Genomic DNA, 19490 nt, shown 5'->3' with positions numbered 1-19490 from the left:
TCGTTCCTTCCTCAAAATTGACCTTTGCTCACTTTCTACTCTCTATGTTCAATTTTCACACTGCCGTACTCTAACGGGACTATCAACTCTATACTTTCAGCTTGTATACAATGTATAAACTTTAAGCCTGATGGTTTAAAAAAGAACTTCAAGTCAAACGTAGGAAGAGTTCCAAGGTAATAGTAAGAAAAGTTTCAGGTGAAATTCTATGTAGAATTCAAGCGATTTGTAGATATAATTATGAAAGGCAGCTTTAGTGAATTCTCGAAGGAATCATTTAAGAATCAGACAATTTTTGGGATGAATCCCGTGATTTCTATACTACTGCATAGAATGTTGTAAAAAAAAACTTAGAGGGAATTCCGGAGAGATTCTCAAATGTATTTAAGAGGAATTCTGATAGGAACTCTGTAAAGGGAAATGTTTTTTTTTATTTTAATATGATGAGATCATTCAAAAAAAATCATGCGAGCAGATCTATACGAATTATCAAGGTAGTGTATCAATCAGGTAGGGTATCAATCGAAGGCAGCTTTCACACCTGCGAAGGATATCGTACCCATTCAAACACACTTGGGCCGGGACCAACGGCTCTACTTCCATTCCGATGGAAGACGTGACCAGAGATTTTTTGGGGTGAGAAAGCAGTCACGCTTACCACTACACCACCAGCGCCGGCTTATCAAGATAGTTAAAATTAAGAAAAATTTTGCTCTCTTTTTAATTACTCGGTTTTATGCTTAATTTAAATGTATATTGCACAACCGGGAAAATCTCCTTAATTCCGAAGACATTACGACATTGTCCACCGAGGATGATCTTGAAACAAGGAAAAAAATAGTTAGTCTTCATCTATGTGATTCCTAATCTTCTATTAGTTGTTCTCTAGTTAGAAGTGGTTAAGACTAGGGTTCTGATGCATGGATGCCATTGCTTAATTTTGTTGCTAGGGAATCCAATTTTGACTGACAAAGGGGCACCTCCAGGGTGCTCTCACAGGGGGTAGGGGAAGGGTATAAATAGCGGGACCATTCAATTAGAATCGATTCCATGCGATGGCAACTGTATCAAAACCGAATACTTCATCAGCAAAATTATCCATCATTAAAAAATGTTTGCTCCTTCTCCCCTATTTTGTAACCTGGCTACGCCCTTGAGAGATACTAGTTGCACCAAACGGTGCATTTATGTACATGATTCCTGAATCGGATGGGCAGTAGGGTGGGTCAACTTTATATGGCGGATTCGGCTCCCCACGGCTCTTTAGATTCCTCAAGAGGCCTGGGTTCAATCCCAGTCGGCGTTGCTGGGATTTTGTGAGGCATAAAATCTCTGATCACGCCTCTCTTCGGTAGGGAAGTAAAGCCGTTGGTCCCCGATGCATGGACTGATGGATCGCTAGGTACGGTCCAGGTGTAGGAGCTGTCTCCCTAGCGTCGGTAGCATTGGTACTAAGTACCGAAAACAAATCAAGGAAAAAAGCTCAATTGATTTGTATTGGGCTCCCCAGACACTGTGCCAAATTTTGATGCCAATTTTGAATTCGGTTACGATTTGGATTTGCGGGAGCGTTTAAAAATTTGTATGGGAAAATTTATGGAAATCGGAACAAACCTATTAATTTGCTTTAAAATTGTAAATTTTTACCAAGCGTGAGACTTAGATAGAGAAAACATTACAGAGCAACTTCGTCCAAGACCTCAAATCGATTCGACTTCTGTGTCAAAAGTTATTAATTTTCACAGTCACCCTGATATTCCGCTCATATCTACAAGCGCGTAAAAGAAACACCTTTTTGCACAGAAGTCGAATCCATCTCCATTCTTCAACGAAGTTGCTCTGTATATTTTTTTCTCAATCTAAGTCCCAGGTTAGGTAAAACATTAGCGGTTTTTGAATTTTTGACAAGCAATTGTACAGTTTTGGACCGTTTCCCATAATGTTTCCAATACAAATTATAAAGTTCTCCCTCAAATCCACCTCATTTCGTTCATATTTGGCACAGTTGTTGGGCACCTCAATAGTAATCGAAAAAAAAACTGTGGGTAGTACTATGGAGCTGAAGCACTTTTTGAATCGCGATCAAACAGAATAAGCGAGGTTGACTTAAAGTTCCCACAAAAGGTCACATCTCTCGTTATACTGTCCGGAGACGAACCAGTCTCCTTAAGGGGGATTTCCGGTTCAATTGACCTAAACTTTGGATTTTTTTTCCAGGGAACTGGTAAGAGTTAGAGACCTGAGTTTTTTGTCAAATCTTTATTCATTTTTGCTCTACAACTGGGAATTTTTTCAAGTCCAAAAATCCAAAATGGCGTCCAATATGGCGGCTGCCCGGTGGGTACTTCCCAAAACTGCAAGCAGCCTAGAGGTCGCAAATCGTCACCTAGAAAGAAAATCGGCTCAGTTTCTTGAAGAGTATAGTTCAGAGAATGGAATGAACTAGAATCTTTGAAAAATCTCAAAATTTGTCAAAATGGCGGTAACTAGGTAAATGACTTTTTTTTAAATGCCCGCCATTTTGTCAAATTTTGAGATTTTTCAAAGATTCTAGTTCATTCCATTCTCTGAACTATACTCTTCAAGAAACTGAGCCGATTTTCTTTCTAGGTGACGATTTGCGACCTCTAGGCTGCTCGCAGTTTTGGGAAGTACCCGCCGGGCAGCCGCCATATTGGACGCCATTTTGAATTTTTGGACTTGAAAAAATTCCCAGTTGTAGAGCAAGAATGAATAAAGATTTGACAAAAAACTCAGGTCTCTAACTCTTACCAGTTCCCTGGAAAAAAAAATCCAAAGTTTAGGTCAATTGAACCGGAAATCCCCCTTAATAAAGGTATAATTTTTTAAGGAGACTTTCAGCCCTGGGCTGAAAGCAAAGTTGTTCAAATGGACAAATTTAAAGCAAAGTTGTTCAAATGGACAAAGTCTACTAATTTAGTAAAATTTTGTTCGAAAACTCGCAATTACAGGCTAATTAGTTGCATTTGTACTCTGAACTAACTTCAACACATACTGGTAGAAATTATCAGTAACGTTGCAAACCAGACACCTTGTGATTGACGCTCTAACTCTTCAACCACAATACCCTGTAAGAGCGCAATCTTCCAACAACCACCTAGTACGACATTTTACAATCCCAAACAGCTTCATTATCATTCAGATGCTGCTCTGTGGATCACCACCGCTTTACATAACCTCCTACACCGGGATCGACAGTCGGACGTGAGTGTTGCGTAGGCTTGTGGTCACGCTGAATAGCTGCGGTTTCCCACTCTTCCTACATGTGTAGGCCTAGACCTACGCAACCGTCGTCATATGGTCATAGTCATGGTAGCACTCCAGCTCGGATCATCTCGCAGCCAAATTCAATGTCAGCCTCGCACTGTTGTTCCTACTACGCACACGTTGATCTCCGATAGCGTCCCTTCACGTTTACGTCGGATTTCATTTTCGAACCAGAAGACTGCTAATTTTCACACCAGACACGATTGTCGTGTTTCGTTACTGCTGCTGCTGCTGCTCCGGTGCTCTAGGAATTGTTCCAATGTCATATCTTGTGTAATTCGACGATCATATTACGCACTCAGGCCCACGGACGACACTTCCCCTTCCTGGTTCATCTGGAAGCAACGCGAAAATAAACTGTAACAGTTTTGAGCTCGACTCGACGGCTTCGATGCATCCCGTCAGATAAGAGAAGCCCGCCAGACATCTGTCCCATACGAGACGCGACGGACGGCAAGGAATAACAGTTTTATTACCATTATTAGAGAGCTCTTTCACCAAAATCTCTGCATCGGTCCTGGGCCGGTCTCTCCCTAAATCAAAAACGTTTTAACGTCTTCTCAAGTGGTTTGATGACAGGGAAACAAAAAGGAAACGTTAAACGTCGTCAAATGGTTGCTTCCTTTCCCTTTTCAGTTTTTCGATTCACTTCGAGCCGAGAAACCGAGCCACTTACAAGAGTTCTTTCAGTCCTCCGCAGCCTGGCTCCGACTCTTTCTCGTGTGCCGATCCTTCGCACATCAAAAGGGGCATCAAAGGAAGGGGGAAAATCAACATTAAAGTGTACATACAACGTCAATAGGAATAACAAACAATTGAGCGTTTGGTTGATCCTGTTGCATCAGCAGGCCTTTCGGGATTAATTCCGTCCTGAACGGGAAGAGGAAATACGAAAGAAGAGAACCGGAGAAGCCGACCCTTCCCGACCGTGTAGCAAAGGATTCTCTGGTGACACAGTGGAGTGTTGTTTTTCTGTTTTCTCTAGCAACCCCTCCTTGTAGCTGCAAACATATTCAATGAATCGAAAAGCAAATGGGAGAAACCAAATTGGCTGGTTAATCTCTCTCGAATTACCTCGATATAGCCCAAAGTCGCACGGCTAGGGCAAATACGTTGATTTTTGCCACCAGCCTCGAAAAATGTAATCTTCCTGAAAGCTGAAACACTGTCTCCCGGAGAAAGAGACGTTCGATTGCCATTGGACTCGGCCCAGCAGGGATTCCTAGACCTGTCGGCAGGCTCGCCAGGAGGTCTCAATGCGGTGAGCTTCCTGGTTTGCGAGCCACCCGGTCTGTGGAAAGCGAATCGATTTCGTAATCTGATCAAGCTCGGTTGGCTCCGGGGAGAGACGTCGAGAGCGCTCTAATTATATTGATGGGTGTCGCTTTCAATCTTCGTCCGCCACGCGGCGGGTGCATCTAAATGCCTCTGGCCTCAGCTACTGCGGGTCCAAGGGAGGAGAAAGTCTCGTGCGCCGCAGCAGCAGCAACCAACGTGAAAGAAATTAAGTCATTATTCATCACGAAGTCTGCGTTGGACGCAGGAGGGGTTGCAAGGGAGGTTGGTTCAGGCGGAGAAGGGGATGGCGCGCGCGATCCATTAGAGAATGCTCTGCAATCTTGGCGGTGCTCCCGCTATATCATTAATTAATGCAGGCCTCTCCGAACCGTGGTGGTGGTGGTGGTGGTGTGGCTCTAGGCGATGGCAGTAGCAGCGACCTAGGCGGTTGCACATCTGGACCCCGGCAGCAGCCAGTGGCAATAAATTATAATAATTGTCGGAAAATTAATGGCAATTTACCAAACAGTTATAGCGAATTTATACTGATTGATTAAGTAAACATGCAAAATTAATTGCCACTGCCGTTTTTCTTTTTTTTTTAGGCAAAGGTGGCAGTGACGGTGGTGCTGTTTGTTGCATGGCGTGAGGATTTGATCTGGTTTGTGGAGCTAAAGTAATGCACTGCAGTTCGATGGATATGTCTAGAGTCTAGGTGATTACAATTTGTGTTCACCATTAAGTGCGTAGGGGTGAAGTGTAGGGCAGCAATGATTTAAAAGAATTTTTAACCAGCATCCTTCGAAAATCAGTTTCCCAAAGTTTTTGGCACGTTTCATTTTTGGCTCTTTTCATTTATGTCAGCTTACTAGTCAGCAAAGGCACGGTACTACCAAGCCGGAGGCAGCGAGTTCGATTCCCGGTCCGGTCTAGGGAATCTTTCGGGTTGGAAATGTTCTCGACTTCCCTGGGCATAGAGTTATCATTGTGCTTGCCACACAATATACAAATTCATGCATTGGTATTGGCATCGAAAGCTCTCAATTAATAACTGTGAAAGTGCATTTATAGAACACTAAGTTGAGAGCACGCAATAAGGAGTCGTCTATTAACTATGTCACACATTTAGGGGGGAGGGGGATTTTGAAAACTGTGACGAGCCATACAAAAAAAAATTAAGGTTCATACAAAAAATGTGACAAAGGGGGGAGGGGGGGTTTAAAATGGACCAAATTTGCGTGACATAATTAATGGACCATCCCTAAGCTAATATGCGTAATAAGCTTGAAATGCGAATAAGAAGAATAAGCTTTCGATTTCGGCAACACACTAAAAAAAAGTTTGGTCAATTTGTGTATATGTCCACTGATCTTCTATAATTCATCTAGTAAACTTTCAGGAAGAAATTGAAGGACATTATGCACAGGTTGAGCATACTTCAGGGTGGTTCCGGTGAAGATGTATACGACTTCGGTGGTTGGGTCTCACACATTTTGGGAACCAATCTGAAGACGTAGATAAAGTGCACTTTGATTAGGTTCCGGCCGCTTCAGGACATATCAAAAGGTCTTTGAAAGCAAGTACGTCAGTTTTCCAGAACTGATTTGGTATATTTTTGGTGAGAGTTCTCAAGAATATAAGTACAAATTCAGTGCCTTTTGACAGGTTAATCTTTATCAGCATCAGGATGAGAAGTGCACGAAGAAGATCTTAAGTAAAGGAGAGCAATGAATCGAAAGCTTCAACAGATTATTGCGGAATTTTCCATCGAAATTTTGAAAATGAATCCAGCGGAATTATGAGCAGACGAGGAGCAAAGGGACGATCCAAGACGGGAGGGGGATTTAGAGTTCTGTGATAAGAATTGTACAAGGTATAGGGAAAACGTGTCAAAAGTGGGAGAGGGGAGACCATGTTTCCTCAATTTCGCGTAACGTACTTAATAGATGCTCCCAAAGTGAGTTCTGAAAATAATTTTTACCAAGATTACCAAGGAAATTCTGACTAGAGCTTCAACGGCATCGTGGCAAGAACTCGAGATGAACTCTGATAACAATTCAAAGGGAATCTTAATCGGATAGTTTCAAAATAAGTCAAATTCTGAGATTAGAATCAAGGAAAGTGCGAGGAGTTCTAATATCATCTTGGAGCATTTCGAAATTATTTTGAGAAGAATTCTAGTTCACTATTCAAATTTTTTGAATAAAAAGAACTGTGGCGTAAAATAAAAAAGAATTTAGAATGAAAAATTGTTATTCGAATATGTGTGCCTTGGCCTTCATTAAAACTATTCAAAGGAAATTAAACCAACAAATATTCTTTAAGGGACTGGTATCATGATAGATTTAGTTCCTCTTATGAAGTTTCGGACAGTGCATTTTCGTGTTATTTGAATGCATCGTTACAGTATATTTTTGACTATTTCAAGATTTTAGAACTCTAAATATCATTTTGCAGATGCTCTTCATAATTACTTATCACTTTAACTTTGATTCTAGTTGTTAAAACGCTGTAAAATTGGAATATGTGGCTGTTAGGACAACGACCAACAAGCCTGTTTTGTTACGCTCAATTTGGTAGCAATTCGTAAAAAAATATGGAAAAGTGACAATAGGGTAAATTTATAGTTTAATATGGGCCTGTCAACAGCACGAATTTCATCACAACAACGACAGGCTTATTTATCGCTGTTATGGCAACCACATAAAGGGTGTTACAATCAGAATTTGGCCAAACAACAATCCAAGAAAGATTAAATTATTTATTAAAAATCAAATATTTTTTGTTTTTAAGTTCACTTAGTATTGTTGTTTATTAATTTATTTGATAAGGCTCAACCGAATTAACTTTACAGAGCCGAGGATTCTTGGTCACTATACAATACATCTATAGTCAAAAGGTACAACACAATAAACACTTTATCTTCCGCTATGCAAAAAGCCTCCTCCATCAGAACTGGAGCCGCTTCGCGTGGTTTCATTGTATGGCAGTTACGCCAACGGGGGTCATAGCGCTTCCATTGCAACAATGGACGCAAAACGTGGTCAGCACTCACACACTCATCACAAAACGGTTGCTTTCCAAAGTCGACGGCGCATCGACCGAAAGAACTGCTGATGAAGAACAATGAGGAGAACCACACAATAGTTGCTGCCGAAAAAACAGACGATCATGTAGAACACATTGAGAGTGGCCTGCTTTTGTCGAAAGCCGAGTGAACACTGAGTTCAGTTAGTATGATATACAGAAAAAAATATTCAGCTAAGCTTCCGGCTGATCGAATCCGAATTGCCGGGCCTTTCGTTTAACTCCTACCATCAGATTCTGTACATCAACCTCGTCCACATTGTTCACTGCAGAACGCCAGTTTACCTTAAACTGCTTCTCGCTGCTGGAGGCGAACCAGCCCCAGGCTGAAAGCCTCCTTAATAAAGAAAACCTAACCTGTTTCTCTCTTCAAACAGTTTTCTGGGTCTTCTTCATGATCGCCCAATACTATTCGATTGTACGGATCTTTGCATTTTTCAACAGCAAGAAACAATCGTGCTGCTTCAGGAAAGGCAGCAGACGTTTTCTCAGACACTTGTTCACTTAAAATTCCTGGTTGCAATGAAAATGTAGCTTTTCAAGCCACAGGTACAGATAGCCTGCAAACCAGATATTACTTAGCGAACAGTTTCATATGGTTGAAAATGACTGCCTCCTTTCCCCTTCCGGTTGCCGTATAAAACTTCTGCCTAGGAAGTTTTAAGTCTGTTTGAAGTGCGAGTAGTTCGGATTTTCAAGATTCGTGTGCAAAACTTTGGTGCTTGGTGCCATTTTGTTAAATGAAGAACAAATGTCAAAATAGAAGTATCATTCTGCACGCAAACACCTACACAATGAGGGGTGTCCAGGTTTTTTAAATGCTCGAATAAAAGAAATGCGTCAAGTCTAAGTCGACCAAATTTTGATCGTTACACCCTTTATTAAATTTATACGATACTCTGAGAACTTTCCCTATAGTAATTCGCCATAATATGCAAGCAACATCAAACCATTTGCACCACCTCTAAATCTTCATCAATCTTTACCATTTCCGGCCATCTGGCGAGTGGTCTATAAGATGTCCGATTAGATGACGACTTGGGTCAAAAACTAGCATACTTATCTTAGTCGAAGATTATCCTAATGTTTTTCGAATAACTTTATTTCACGAAGTTCTCAGGAGTTTGATGGCTGGATCAAGTACAAGAAACTCCTGAAGTTTTGGGAAATTATCTCAAATCTTAATATTTTGAGAGAGTTGCGTAAAATTTTAATGTTCTTAAGGTACCAATATTTCCTGGAACTCCTAAAAAGAGCACTTAGGTTTCATCCAGATTTTTATACTCCTAGAGTTCTGAGATCTGGAAGTTACCTGCAGTTCCTATAGTGATGAGAAAAAACCTAGTATTGTTAGTGCTCCGGTAATTATAAAAGTTTTCTGACTTTATAATAGCCTCAGAACTTAGAGATTTCAAAACATTTAAAAAGTTTCACAAGCCACTCCAAGTAACAATTTTGGTTTTTATGAAGGTTCTGTAGATCATGATTTAGACTTGTAGCATGATTTAAATCCACTATAAAACTTGCAATGTCACTTGGGACTCGACCTCTAAAACCTTGTAAATACTCAAAAATTCCCAGATTTCAAAGAAATGAGTTTCAAAGACTCCCAGAACAGCAGGAACTCAGGAAAGTCTTCTAAATACAAAAACTCCCCAAAGCTCCAGGAAAATTAATCGAAGAACCATCCAATTTAGAAACGACGCAGCAGCAAAATGTCGGAAGGATTACAGTAATTACTATTCAACTGCGCGTTAAAAACCCTTCGAGCGAGTAAACATTCGCTTTACATCAAACCATACCAACCGATGGGCTCGCAACGAGCGATAGTGCAGATGCAACAAGAAAATTACCTGTCAAATTAAATTGCAGGAAAAATACTCGCCAGCAACTACATTTCAACAAAACATTATTAACTCTAACAGAAGCCGCTCGCAGTACAAACAAAACAGAAATATACACACACACAGATAAAACCCTACAAATGTTTTCACATCCAATTAACACCAATCAGCTTGATTCAAATTCAACGCACGCTCTCTTCAGCAACCGTTCGGCGCGTTCAGTTGAGGAGAGTAGCTTTCCCACACTAATCGGCAAACTCAACCCGCCGTTCCCGCACTTTTCCCCAATCCAACCAGCTGCCAGCACCTGAAGACAAACACCCACCACCCACACACGGAGCCCACCTACGAACCATTCATCGGATTGTTTGCTTTTTTCCCCCCTACGACGACAACGACTGACGACTCCAAAGCCATTTATAAATCGCTTTTGTATGAGCTGTAGCAAACAGCGCACCCAGCACTGCACTCGTTTTTTTTTTTTCATCGTCCTCGAATGATCTCCTCAAGTTGTCGGTCGACGGAGTAGTAGATCGTCTCGTAGGCAGCTCAGGTAGCTGCTCGCAACAACCGCTCAAATTGTATTTACTCATAGATCCGCGCATTGGGCAAAAGGCATTTTAAAACAATAACCGCCATTCATGCACAGCGGCCTCGTCGACGTCGACGGAGACTCTTTCGTAATTATGTTCAAACTTCTGCACTCTGCTACTGCTCGTCACTGTGCCCACTTCTCGGTAGATCTCTTTAATGGGAACGAATCGTGATGTCACTTTGGTTTTCCAAACGAAGACGATGACGCAGAGATCCATCAGCCCTGACTCAGAAGGAGTCGGGAGAAAATCAAGATGGTAGATTAAGTGACGATTAAACGGAATGCGGAAAGTAATCCACCTAGCGGTAGGGTACATTTGGAGGAATGGTTCATATTTTGAGTTGGTAAGAATTCCCGGCACATGGATCTCCAGCTCAATTGCAGTGTAGGCATTTCCAGAAGTATAAATCGAACTACACCAAAGTACCATCTAATATCTTTCCCTTCCTTCTTCTCATGCCGATGAGGTGCTTATCTACCTCTTAATTTCATCATTTTCTCGTCGATAATCGAGCCAAACCGTGTGGTCCAAGCTATCCGACCAAGTGATGGCACTTGTGTCCATCTACCCAGCCAAGCCTTCTGTATTAAGGTAGTCCTCTCATCGGGAGGAACAAAGATTGATCAGCTTGCGATAGACGACGCCGACGACGATGTCGGTGATGATGACGACGGGACGACCGGTTGGACCGGCTTCCGTCCGATCCGTTTCGTGTGCGTGCGTGTGTGACAGAAAGCAAATCGGAGCGGAAAAATCCGACCGTGAGAATATTTTTATCGCGATTTTATCTCCTCACTTCGATTTGTTTATCGCACATGCCTCGCACCGAGAAGCAATCGCAAGGCTCGCTCTGCCACAACCGAACGGAATGGTCCTAATTGACCAGCAAATTAAGGCTACCTCTCGAGATTTGCCTCGTCCATTTGTTCGCTATTCACATGCGGTTGACCACACGGATCATGCTGGTGCTGCTGCTGCTGATGATGATGATGACGACGATGAAGCTGGAGCGCCTCAACTTCTTCCCATCAGCTACAACTTTATTACCAGAAGGCAATTAAAAGCTATAAATCTTGTCACACGACCTACAACCACGCTACTACCTCTATCAAAGCCCTTGGCCGAAGAAAGATTGTGCAACCGCACAATATCGAATCGCCTTTTTTCTGTGCTTGTTGCTTCATCGCTGACTTCGAGATGCGAGATGTTGATGGCGATGAAGATCTAGCGCCCCCGGGCTGCCTCAGAGGTCCAAAGGCTCCGACTTTTATGACCACCCCGGCCGACACCGATAGATCTACGCCCGCCCCCGGTGGTGGTGATGGCGGTGGTGCCCGGTGGGATGATGGCGATGATGACAGTTTTATTTTTTAATGTCGCAATAAAAATTTCTCATATTGGTGTCTACTCGTTTCCACTTTCGGGATTTTTTTTTAAGGAACTAAAATTGACCGCTTTTTTGCACCCGTTTTGTACGGCCGTTCAATCCAAATGGTTCGGAACAAAAGACTAGAAGTTATCTAGCCGCATGGGACCGGGGAAGGCAGAAACCCTATTAAAGCGTATCGATACATATTAATAAATGATTTTATATGGGCTATAAATCAGAGGTTTTGGATCTTTTTGCCTGTTTTGTTACACAGCGGTGGAAGGAAGCATTGCTGCGAGAAGAAGAAAGTGAAAGATTTTGGCAAGCTGAGTCTTGGAACTGGAGAGTTGCTAGACACGTACCTGCCGGTTCGTGTTGTAGGCAATCTCGTTTAACTAAGTTCAACTTGATTTGACAGTCAACATTTACAGCAAGTTTAAGCTGAGAAGATGCTGACTGCTGGAATTAATCGGCATTCGTATCATGTATCACAATTGCTCAATTCACATCCAACAGTAGCATTCAGTGCACATTCGGTTTTGGTACGATTCAGGATTGTGAAATGTATAGTACTAGGAATAATTGGTGTTTGATAAATTAGCGATATGTGTAAAACAATCCATGGGAGCAATTCATGTAGTATAGTTTTTTTTTCCGTGTCGTGGACATTTACCACTGCGACCAGTGTTTTGATCTATTGTGGTGTATCCTCTCTTTACTATTTGCCGTGTGTTTTGATTATCAACCACTATGTAGAGTGATCTTCATCATTGATCATCGGCATTATCCCAATATGGAATTGCACTTCGAATGAAGTTTACAACTTTATTGGGTATACTGGTCCAAATTTCTTCAGGTACGGTGAGTCCTTTATCAAGAAATCTGCATCGTTTATTAAATAAAGCAGTGCAATCACACAATAAATGTTCAGAGCTTTCGCTCTCCAAATAACAAAAGCGACATCTATCGTCGCTAAGCTTTCCAATTTTTTTAAAATGATATTTACTAGGACAATGTCCTGTTATTAATCCAGTGTAGGTGCTTAAATCTTTTTTGGAAAGATTGAGTAACCTTTGCGTACTCAAAACGTTGGGCTTAATGAATTGTTTAGATTGCCGGGCTGTTGAGGTATTATTCCAATTGGATTGTACCTTGCTTTTTTCCCAGTTCTTTAATTCCATTTTCAGATTAGAAGGCGATATACCAATAAATGGTTCGGGACCAATAAATTTCTGGGATGAGCCAAGCTTTGCTAACTGATCAGCTTTTTCATTTCCTTCAATGCCGCAATGACCAGGAACCCAATATAAATTTATCTTGTTACGACAGGACAATTTCTGAAGTTGATTATAGCATTCCCACACTAACTTTGAAGTGTAGATCATTGATTTAAGGGCATTCAATGCTGCTTGACTGTCCGAAAAAATGCATATGTTTGCATTCCTATAATTTCTTTTTAAACATATTTCTACACATTCTAGAATCGCAAATATTTCTGCTTGGAATACTGTTGGCCATTTACCCATTGCTACAGAACAGTTAATTCCGGGACCTGTTATTCCTGCCCCTACCCTGTTATCCTGTTTTGAGCCATCCGTGTAGAATGTTATAGACCCAGGACGAATCAACGGCCCTCCAGTCTCCCAATCATTGCGTGTTGTATTAAACACATTAAATAGATGGTTGAATTCATGAGTTTTTGCCATAAAATCTTCATTCTTTAAAATTAGTGGACTTAATTGAATCTCTTTCAAGATGCTCATATGATTTTTAAGATCTCCTTCAAAGAGCTCTTTTGTTCGTCTGAGTCTGAGAGCATTCTTCATTGCATCCAGTTGAATGAATTGATGTAAAGGAAGAAGATTAAGCAAAGCTTCTAAGGCTTTAGATGGAGTACTGCGCATTGCTCCAGTTATGGAGGTAGTGGCCAACCTCTGCAGTTTTTCAAGTCTTTGTTGAGCTGTTTTTTGCACTGTTTTTGGCCACCAAACTAGTGATGCATAAATTATTCTTGGTTTTACTATAGCCGAATAAATCCAATGTAACATTTTAGGTTTGAGTCCCCATTTCTTACCAAACGTCCTTTTACTAATACAAAGAGCATTGGTTGCTTTTTTTATTACTTGTTCTAAATGTACATTCCAATAGAGCTTGCTATCTAAAGTTACTCCTAAATATTTTACTTCCGAAGAATATTTTAATTCTGTTCCTTCCAAAGAAAGTTTTGAAAATAAGACTTTTCGTCTTTTTATAAAGGGTACAATCGTTGTTTTTGAAGGATTTATTTTCAATCCTTCATTCTTGCACCACAGTGTAGCTACATTTAATGCCGTCTGCATTCTGCTTGATATGATTTCATCAAATTTTCCGCAGACTATTATCACTATATCATCCGCAAACCCAATAATTTCAAACCCTAGCGATTCAAGACTGTAGTATAGTTACTTAGAAAAAACAGAAACTTTCAAGCAAACTTGTATTTGATTTCACCAAGTTCCAAGATGATTTCATCCTCAAGAAGAAAGTAATACAGCTGTATTTAAATTTTAGAGAAAAAACGTTTCTTAAAGCACAAGTTAAAAAGATACGTTTCTGAATTTTTGGGAGCAGACTCAGTATACATTTAACAATTATTGACTCAGTATTAGGCATATTTGGTTGATTTTACAAAAAGTTAGAGCAAATTAAGGAACCCGTTTTTTTTCTTGAAAAATCTTATTTTCTTTAAATAAAATGATCATAACTTCTTAAAATTTTGCTCAATCTCAGTGGTAGTAAGGATCATTCATATGCCACTAATTTTACTAAAATTCGCCCACTAGGTAAAAAGTTGAAAATTGAGCGTTTCACTAAAATAAATCTAATTTCATACGGGAAATTGCTCTAATGTTGGCCTATAGATCTAAGATTGGGCTCGTCGCTAAAAATCTGCTACTTATCAATTTTATCTAGATGAACGCGTCATTGGCACGGTACTAATGGATATTTTGGTCGCTATTGAAAATTTAGTCAATTGCCCAAATTTGGGGAATTTAGGCCGATATTACATCCATTTCCCCTACAAGCTCTTCCAATAAAGGCTAAAACTATAGCAATACATCAATAAACATTTGATCAATCACCAGCTATGATTTAAAACAATATATCTATTCACCATTTTTCAAAAAAAAAACTACAAGGGACAGCCCTGTGGGGTTGTACTTAATGGCGACGTAGGACTACGTGGTCTTATATAATAAATCTTATTTGTTAACTGCAGCATGAGCTTGTGTTATGTGTAGGAATAGAAATTTGAGCGGGGTACCCTCTGTTTATACTCTATAGTATAAGGCGCTTGACATAGATGGCCCATAGCGACCCACGAAGAGCTACTGATTCCTCAATAGCGGTGCGGCTTCATCCTCCTTCTATAGATGCTCTTGTGGAATGCAGCTCGCTGCTTGCAGCCAGCCTTTCGTTGTGTACTGAAGAACAATGTTCAACACCACGTGTCAAAAGCACTGCTGCTACTGCTGATGATGATGCAGACGACCGGACACCACCACACGTGGTGTTTGGAAATGAATCCGATCAGCGGTTGAGACCAGCCTTGATAGCTAGCTGCTTGTGGGGAGCCTTTCGTTGTGTACTGGAGAATACCACCACTCACCACGCGGTGGTTGAATAAATACCGTTTGGGGAGACCGGATGGAATTCAACTTTGAAATCAGTGTTAGGGAAATCGCTTTTCGCAGTCAATCGGTGATAATTTTAATTATCATAGCAACAGTTGCACATTCGTGCAATTTTCAAAAGTGACATTTCTAAAAATGGTAAAGCCTTGAATTAAACAGATACGTATAAATATTTCTGACCTATTAAAATCGGTCCAGGGGCAGCTGAGTAATTAACGTTCCAAATCTTTCATAATTTTGTTAGATGTTCCATTTTTGCATTTCACAAAAAGCACCCCCATATAGAAATCACAGACGTAGTCCTACGTCAAAATGTCCTCTGTCCTGGTGTAAGATCAATTTTGAGATACAAGGAAGTCGAGAAATTTTTCAACCTGAAAAATTCTTAGACCGGACCGACAATCGAACCCATCCACGTCCAGCACCGTCTTGCTTTGTTGCTGTGTCTTTACCGACTGAGCTAAGCGAGGCCCTTAACTGTTGCACTTTGAGGAGCTTAAAATCATTTTTATTACGAAGCTGCTGCACCTCCAGGAGTTCAAACTTATTTTGATTAAAAAACTAACGCACCCAGAAGCTCAACATCTCGGAAAATATCTAGTAACCAGACCCAACCAGCATAACAGGTAATATTTCTATCACGCCTCGATTAGCTCAAAATCATTTTGATAAAAAAGCTGTTACACCTCCTAGAGCTCATAATCTTTGAAAATATCTGGTTACAGAGCTGGCACAAAGCCTTTTAATGAACCTTCATATAGAGACTTATGATTCGATTGAACTCATAAAGCACCTTGTAATGAATATTGATACAAGATATCTTGTGAAGGCCTCACCAAGTAAACGCATAAGATGTCCCACAATATTTTTATAAGATTATCTATAATGTCTGTGGGCTTATCTCCTAAGCTATTCGAAGTTAACCACTAAGGCTCTTGGATTACACTATAAGCATTAGCTTCCGAGATGATTTGAAAGAGATCTGAAATTGACCTAAGTTACACCTTCCATATAGCCTATCAATTCAACCATACGAGTTAACCGAAGCTGACGTCTGAAGATTGCTTTTAAGGCCACCGAAATTGGTCAATAAAATGTTTTAACTAATATCTAAATCCTGACTCTCAAGCCAGGATAACTGATTCACGAGATCTTTCCGATTTTACTCGTATCCCGAGCAGGAACCGATAGCTAACCGATATCATATGAATATCTTAATGCGGTATGATAGCTTATTTTGTTATGCGTGTGGTATAAAAGCTTGTTTTGATATTTTTCAGTTATCGAAATATTTTGTAAAATATCAAATCCCGAGCAGGAGAAAATAACTAATGAATACCTAATTCTGATCTGATACCACAATTTGGTATTGACCAGCATGATATAAGAGTTAAAATACCAAAGAATAATACCAAAAAGTTACATGAAAAATACTTTGTAAATACCAATAATTGATATTTCGATACCAAAAGAATACCTGGGTGGTATTGTTTTGGTATTGCATTATCATAATTTGGTATTGGAACGGTATTGTGGGAACATTTTTTTGGTATTTTACCTCTTATGTCAGGCTCATCCATACCAATTTAAGGTATCGAGATATTCGTTCCTGCTCGGGTTCAGTTTTTAGACAATAACGACAAAGAGTTAGTGTATTTGTATTAGAAGTCCTTTCAAATAGCAGGCTATGGTATTCTGGCGTAAAAAAAAGGCGTATGTTATCCGTCAGTTATTATAATAACTAAATTAATTATTAGTTCGTTATTCGTAGATCATTTTTGAGGTATTATTTTTGGTATTTTACTTCTTATGTCAGCCTCGTCAATACCATATTCAGGTTGCCAGTTATGCTATTCTCACACCTGAATTTGGTATCCATAAGGTATTTTCTCCTGCTCAGGATCCTCCTCAATAGCTATTCTGAAATTTTGAGTCAGGAGGCTGAAACTACCCCTTAAGATTAATAAAGACCACTGGACTAAACTCATCAGACCTTCTAATATTAATAAAAAATATCATTGAAAGTAGATATTTGAATCTGAAGCTCACCCCGAAAAATCAACCTACAAGGCAACGTCATAATAATGGTAAACAGATGACTAGTTAGGCCTTTAGACTAAGTCCATAAAGCTTCTGATGTTGACCAATAAGCCTTCTGGACTTTACTCATGCGACTCCCGAGCAGGAACGAATATCTTGATACATTAAATTGGTATGGATGTACATACCAAAAATAATACAAAAAAATGTTCCCACAAAACCATTCTAATACCAAACTGTGACAACACAATACCAAAACAATGCCACACAGGTATTCTTTTGGTAAACAAATATCAATTTTTAATATTTAGACAGTATTTTGCAAGCATTTTTTTGGTATTATTCTATAGTATTTTACCTCTCATGTCATGCTGGTCAATACCAAATTTTGGTATCAGGTCAGAATTACGTATTCATTAGATATTTTCTCCTGCTCGGGCTTCTACGTTGAACTCATAATAACTTAGGCACTACTCTATATACAAGCTTCGGACATTTTCTCATATCGAGCATTTATGATTTACAATCAGGTAGTTAAGAAAATCATGTTGCGTTCAATGGGAATCCAGTGCATTCCATCTACATTTATTCGATTAGATGGTAAATTTAAAAAAACATGCATCAAAATGCAACCTACATGACATGTATTTCAGCCTTATCGCGCTCTGTCGGTAAGAGTTAAAAGTCGAGTTGGTTGGTCGATTCCTGATTTCAATTGCATAAACTTCAGATTCAGCTATCCGCATCCAGAGGCGTCATGTTCTAACGGGTCAGGTTCAGTAGTGAACTTTGAAGACCTTTAGAATCACTTCATTGATCTTATGAATTAATTTCAAAATCTTGACTCTGATCTTGCATACCTCAAATATCCTCATACATCAAAGTATGAGTAAGGTAAAAGAGTGTGTAATTGATTAGTATGGACGCATTAATGGCATATCCTCTTAAGAACTTTCTCAAGCTAATAATTTATTGCACAAAAGCTTCATATTGATATTAGTATAGTATTTCCTCCCAACTTTGAAAATCATAAACTACACGTATGGAAATAACAAAACACTTTGATGGATTATTCAAACTATTGGAAAACAATATAAAAAAACCCAAGAAAATCTATTGGTTTCATCTCATCAAGAAAATAAACCTAACCGACCTATTTTTCTAAAGATAATCTCCGTGTAAATAATTTTTTTTTTTTTGAGCCCAGCGATTTTTGTGCCATGATGACATATTGCCTACAAATAATTTATCTTTAGAAAAAAAGGAAAAATATCTGTTTATTTTTTTTATTCTAATCTTACACCAATATTATTTAGAAACCAATATATTGTTTCGGTGCGATTCGATTACCCTTAAGGAAATGAGACAACAAGTTTGCCAAGCAAACTCGTGCGTACTATAATTCAATTTTCATCCACCTATTAATCGATTCGAGAGTCTATTTTCGCAAGTGTAAAAATAAATATGCGCCACCCAATTTGATCACTTCATTACACTCAATTCACACCCAACATCCCACAGCACGCACTTACCTCGTTCCACAATTTTGCCGAACAGATTCTTGCCCCGGAGGAAGTTCCTCGTCGAGCAGTTCCACCGCCGATTCCGAAACTGATGCTGACACTCGTTGATGGCCATGTTGGCTCCCTTGGCGATTGCCGCCAGCACCCCGGGATTCTCCCGTGCCAACCGGCGCTGCTTCCGCCTCAGGGTGGCATGTATCGCCGGATCCATGTAGATCATCCCGTTGGCCAGCGGGGAAATGTTGTTCGGTTCTCCTGCTTTTGCGATTCCCCTGTGAAAAGGAAAGGATAGATCATCTGTTAAAACAATGCGTTCAACTCCAACTTTCGTCGGGTATGTTTTTCTTCGAAGATGCCTAGATTTCTTGGGTAAATATATGGAATGACGTACTTCAGAATTCACCTGTGAATCAAGAAACGAACTAAAGGAGACAAACAGTGGATCACACGGAACGGAAGATGATGGATTAACTCTTAGAACAAATATTGACCTAGGAAGGTACGCATCAAATTTCACACAATCTCGTTCCGAAAAAAAAAAGCAAAAAGGTTGAAGGATGCCAGGAAGTAACAGGTTGGTCATATGGTCACTCAAAAACATGTGTGTCAGTCGGTTGTTTCTTGGAATCGTCTTTTCGAACGTCTCAATCACCAAAACTGAATTCAAGACCGCTGTGGATGTCAACTCGTGTATTGGTTGGATCAATATTTGGGACGTGGAAAAATACGACCACAGAGTTGTTGCGATCCAACTAGTAGTTACGAAATGGTTGTTGTTTTATGCAAATGAA

At 40.0% G+C, this 19490-nt stretch overlaps 1 protein-coding gene across 1 annotated transcript in view; it reads right to left on the bottom strand.

Annotated features, from left to right (window-relative positions):
- wg (wingless) overlaps positions 1–19490 on the bottom strand; it is a 63263-nt gene that overhangs the window by 18229 nt on the left and 25544 nt on the right. Inside the window, exon 2 of the mRNA XM_065224475.1 lies at positions 18709–18971. Coding sequence (XP_065080547.1) covers positions 18709–18971 — 263 coding nt within the window. The remainder of the gene's footprint in view (positions 1–18708; positions 18972–19490) is intronic.

This window comes from Ochlerotatus camptorhynchus, unplaced genomic scaffold (assembly GCF_037179485.1).
Source record: "Ochlerotatus camptorhynchus isolate MF236.1 unplaced genomic scaffold, CSIRO-AGI_Acam_v1.1 ptg000211l, whole genome shotgun sequence".
Lineage (NCBI taxonomy): Eukaryota > Metazoa > Arthropoda > Insecta > Diptera > Culicidae > Ochlerotatus > Ochlerotatus camptorhynchus.
The sequence above is the reverse complement of the archived record's forward strand: the minus strand, read 5'-3'. Positions and strand labels throughout refer to the sequence as shown.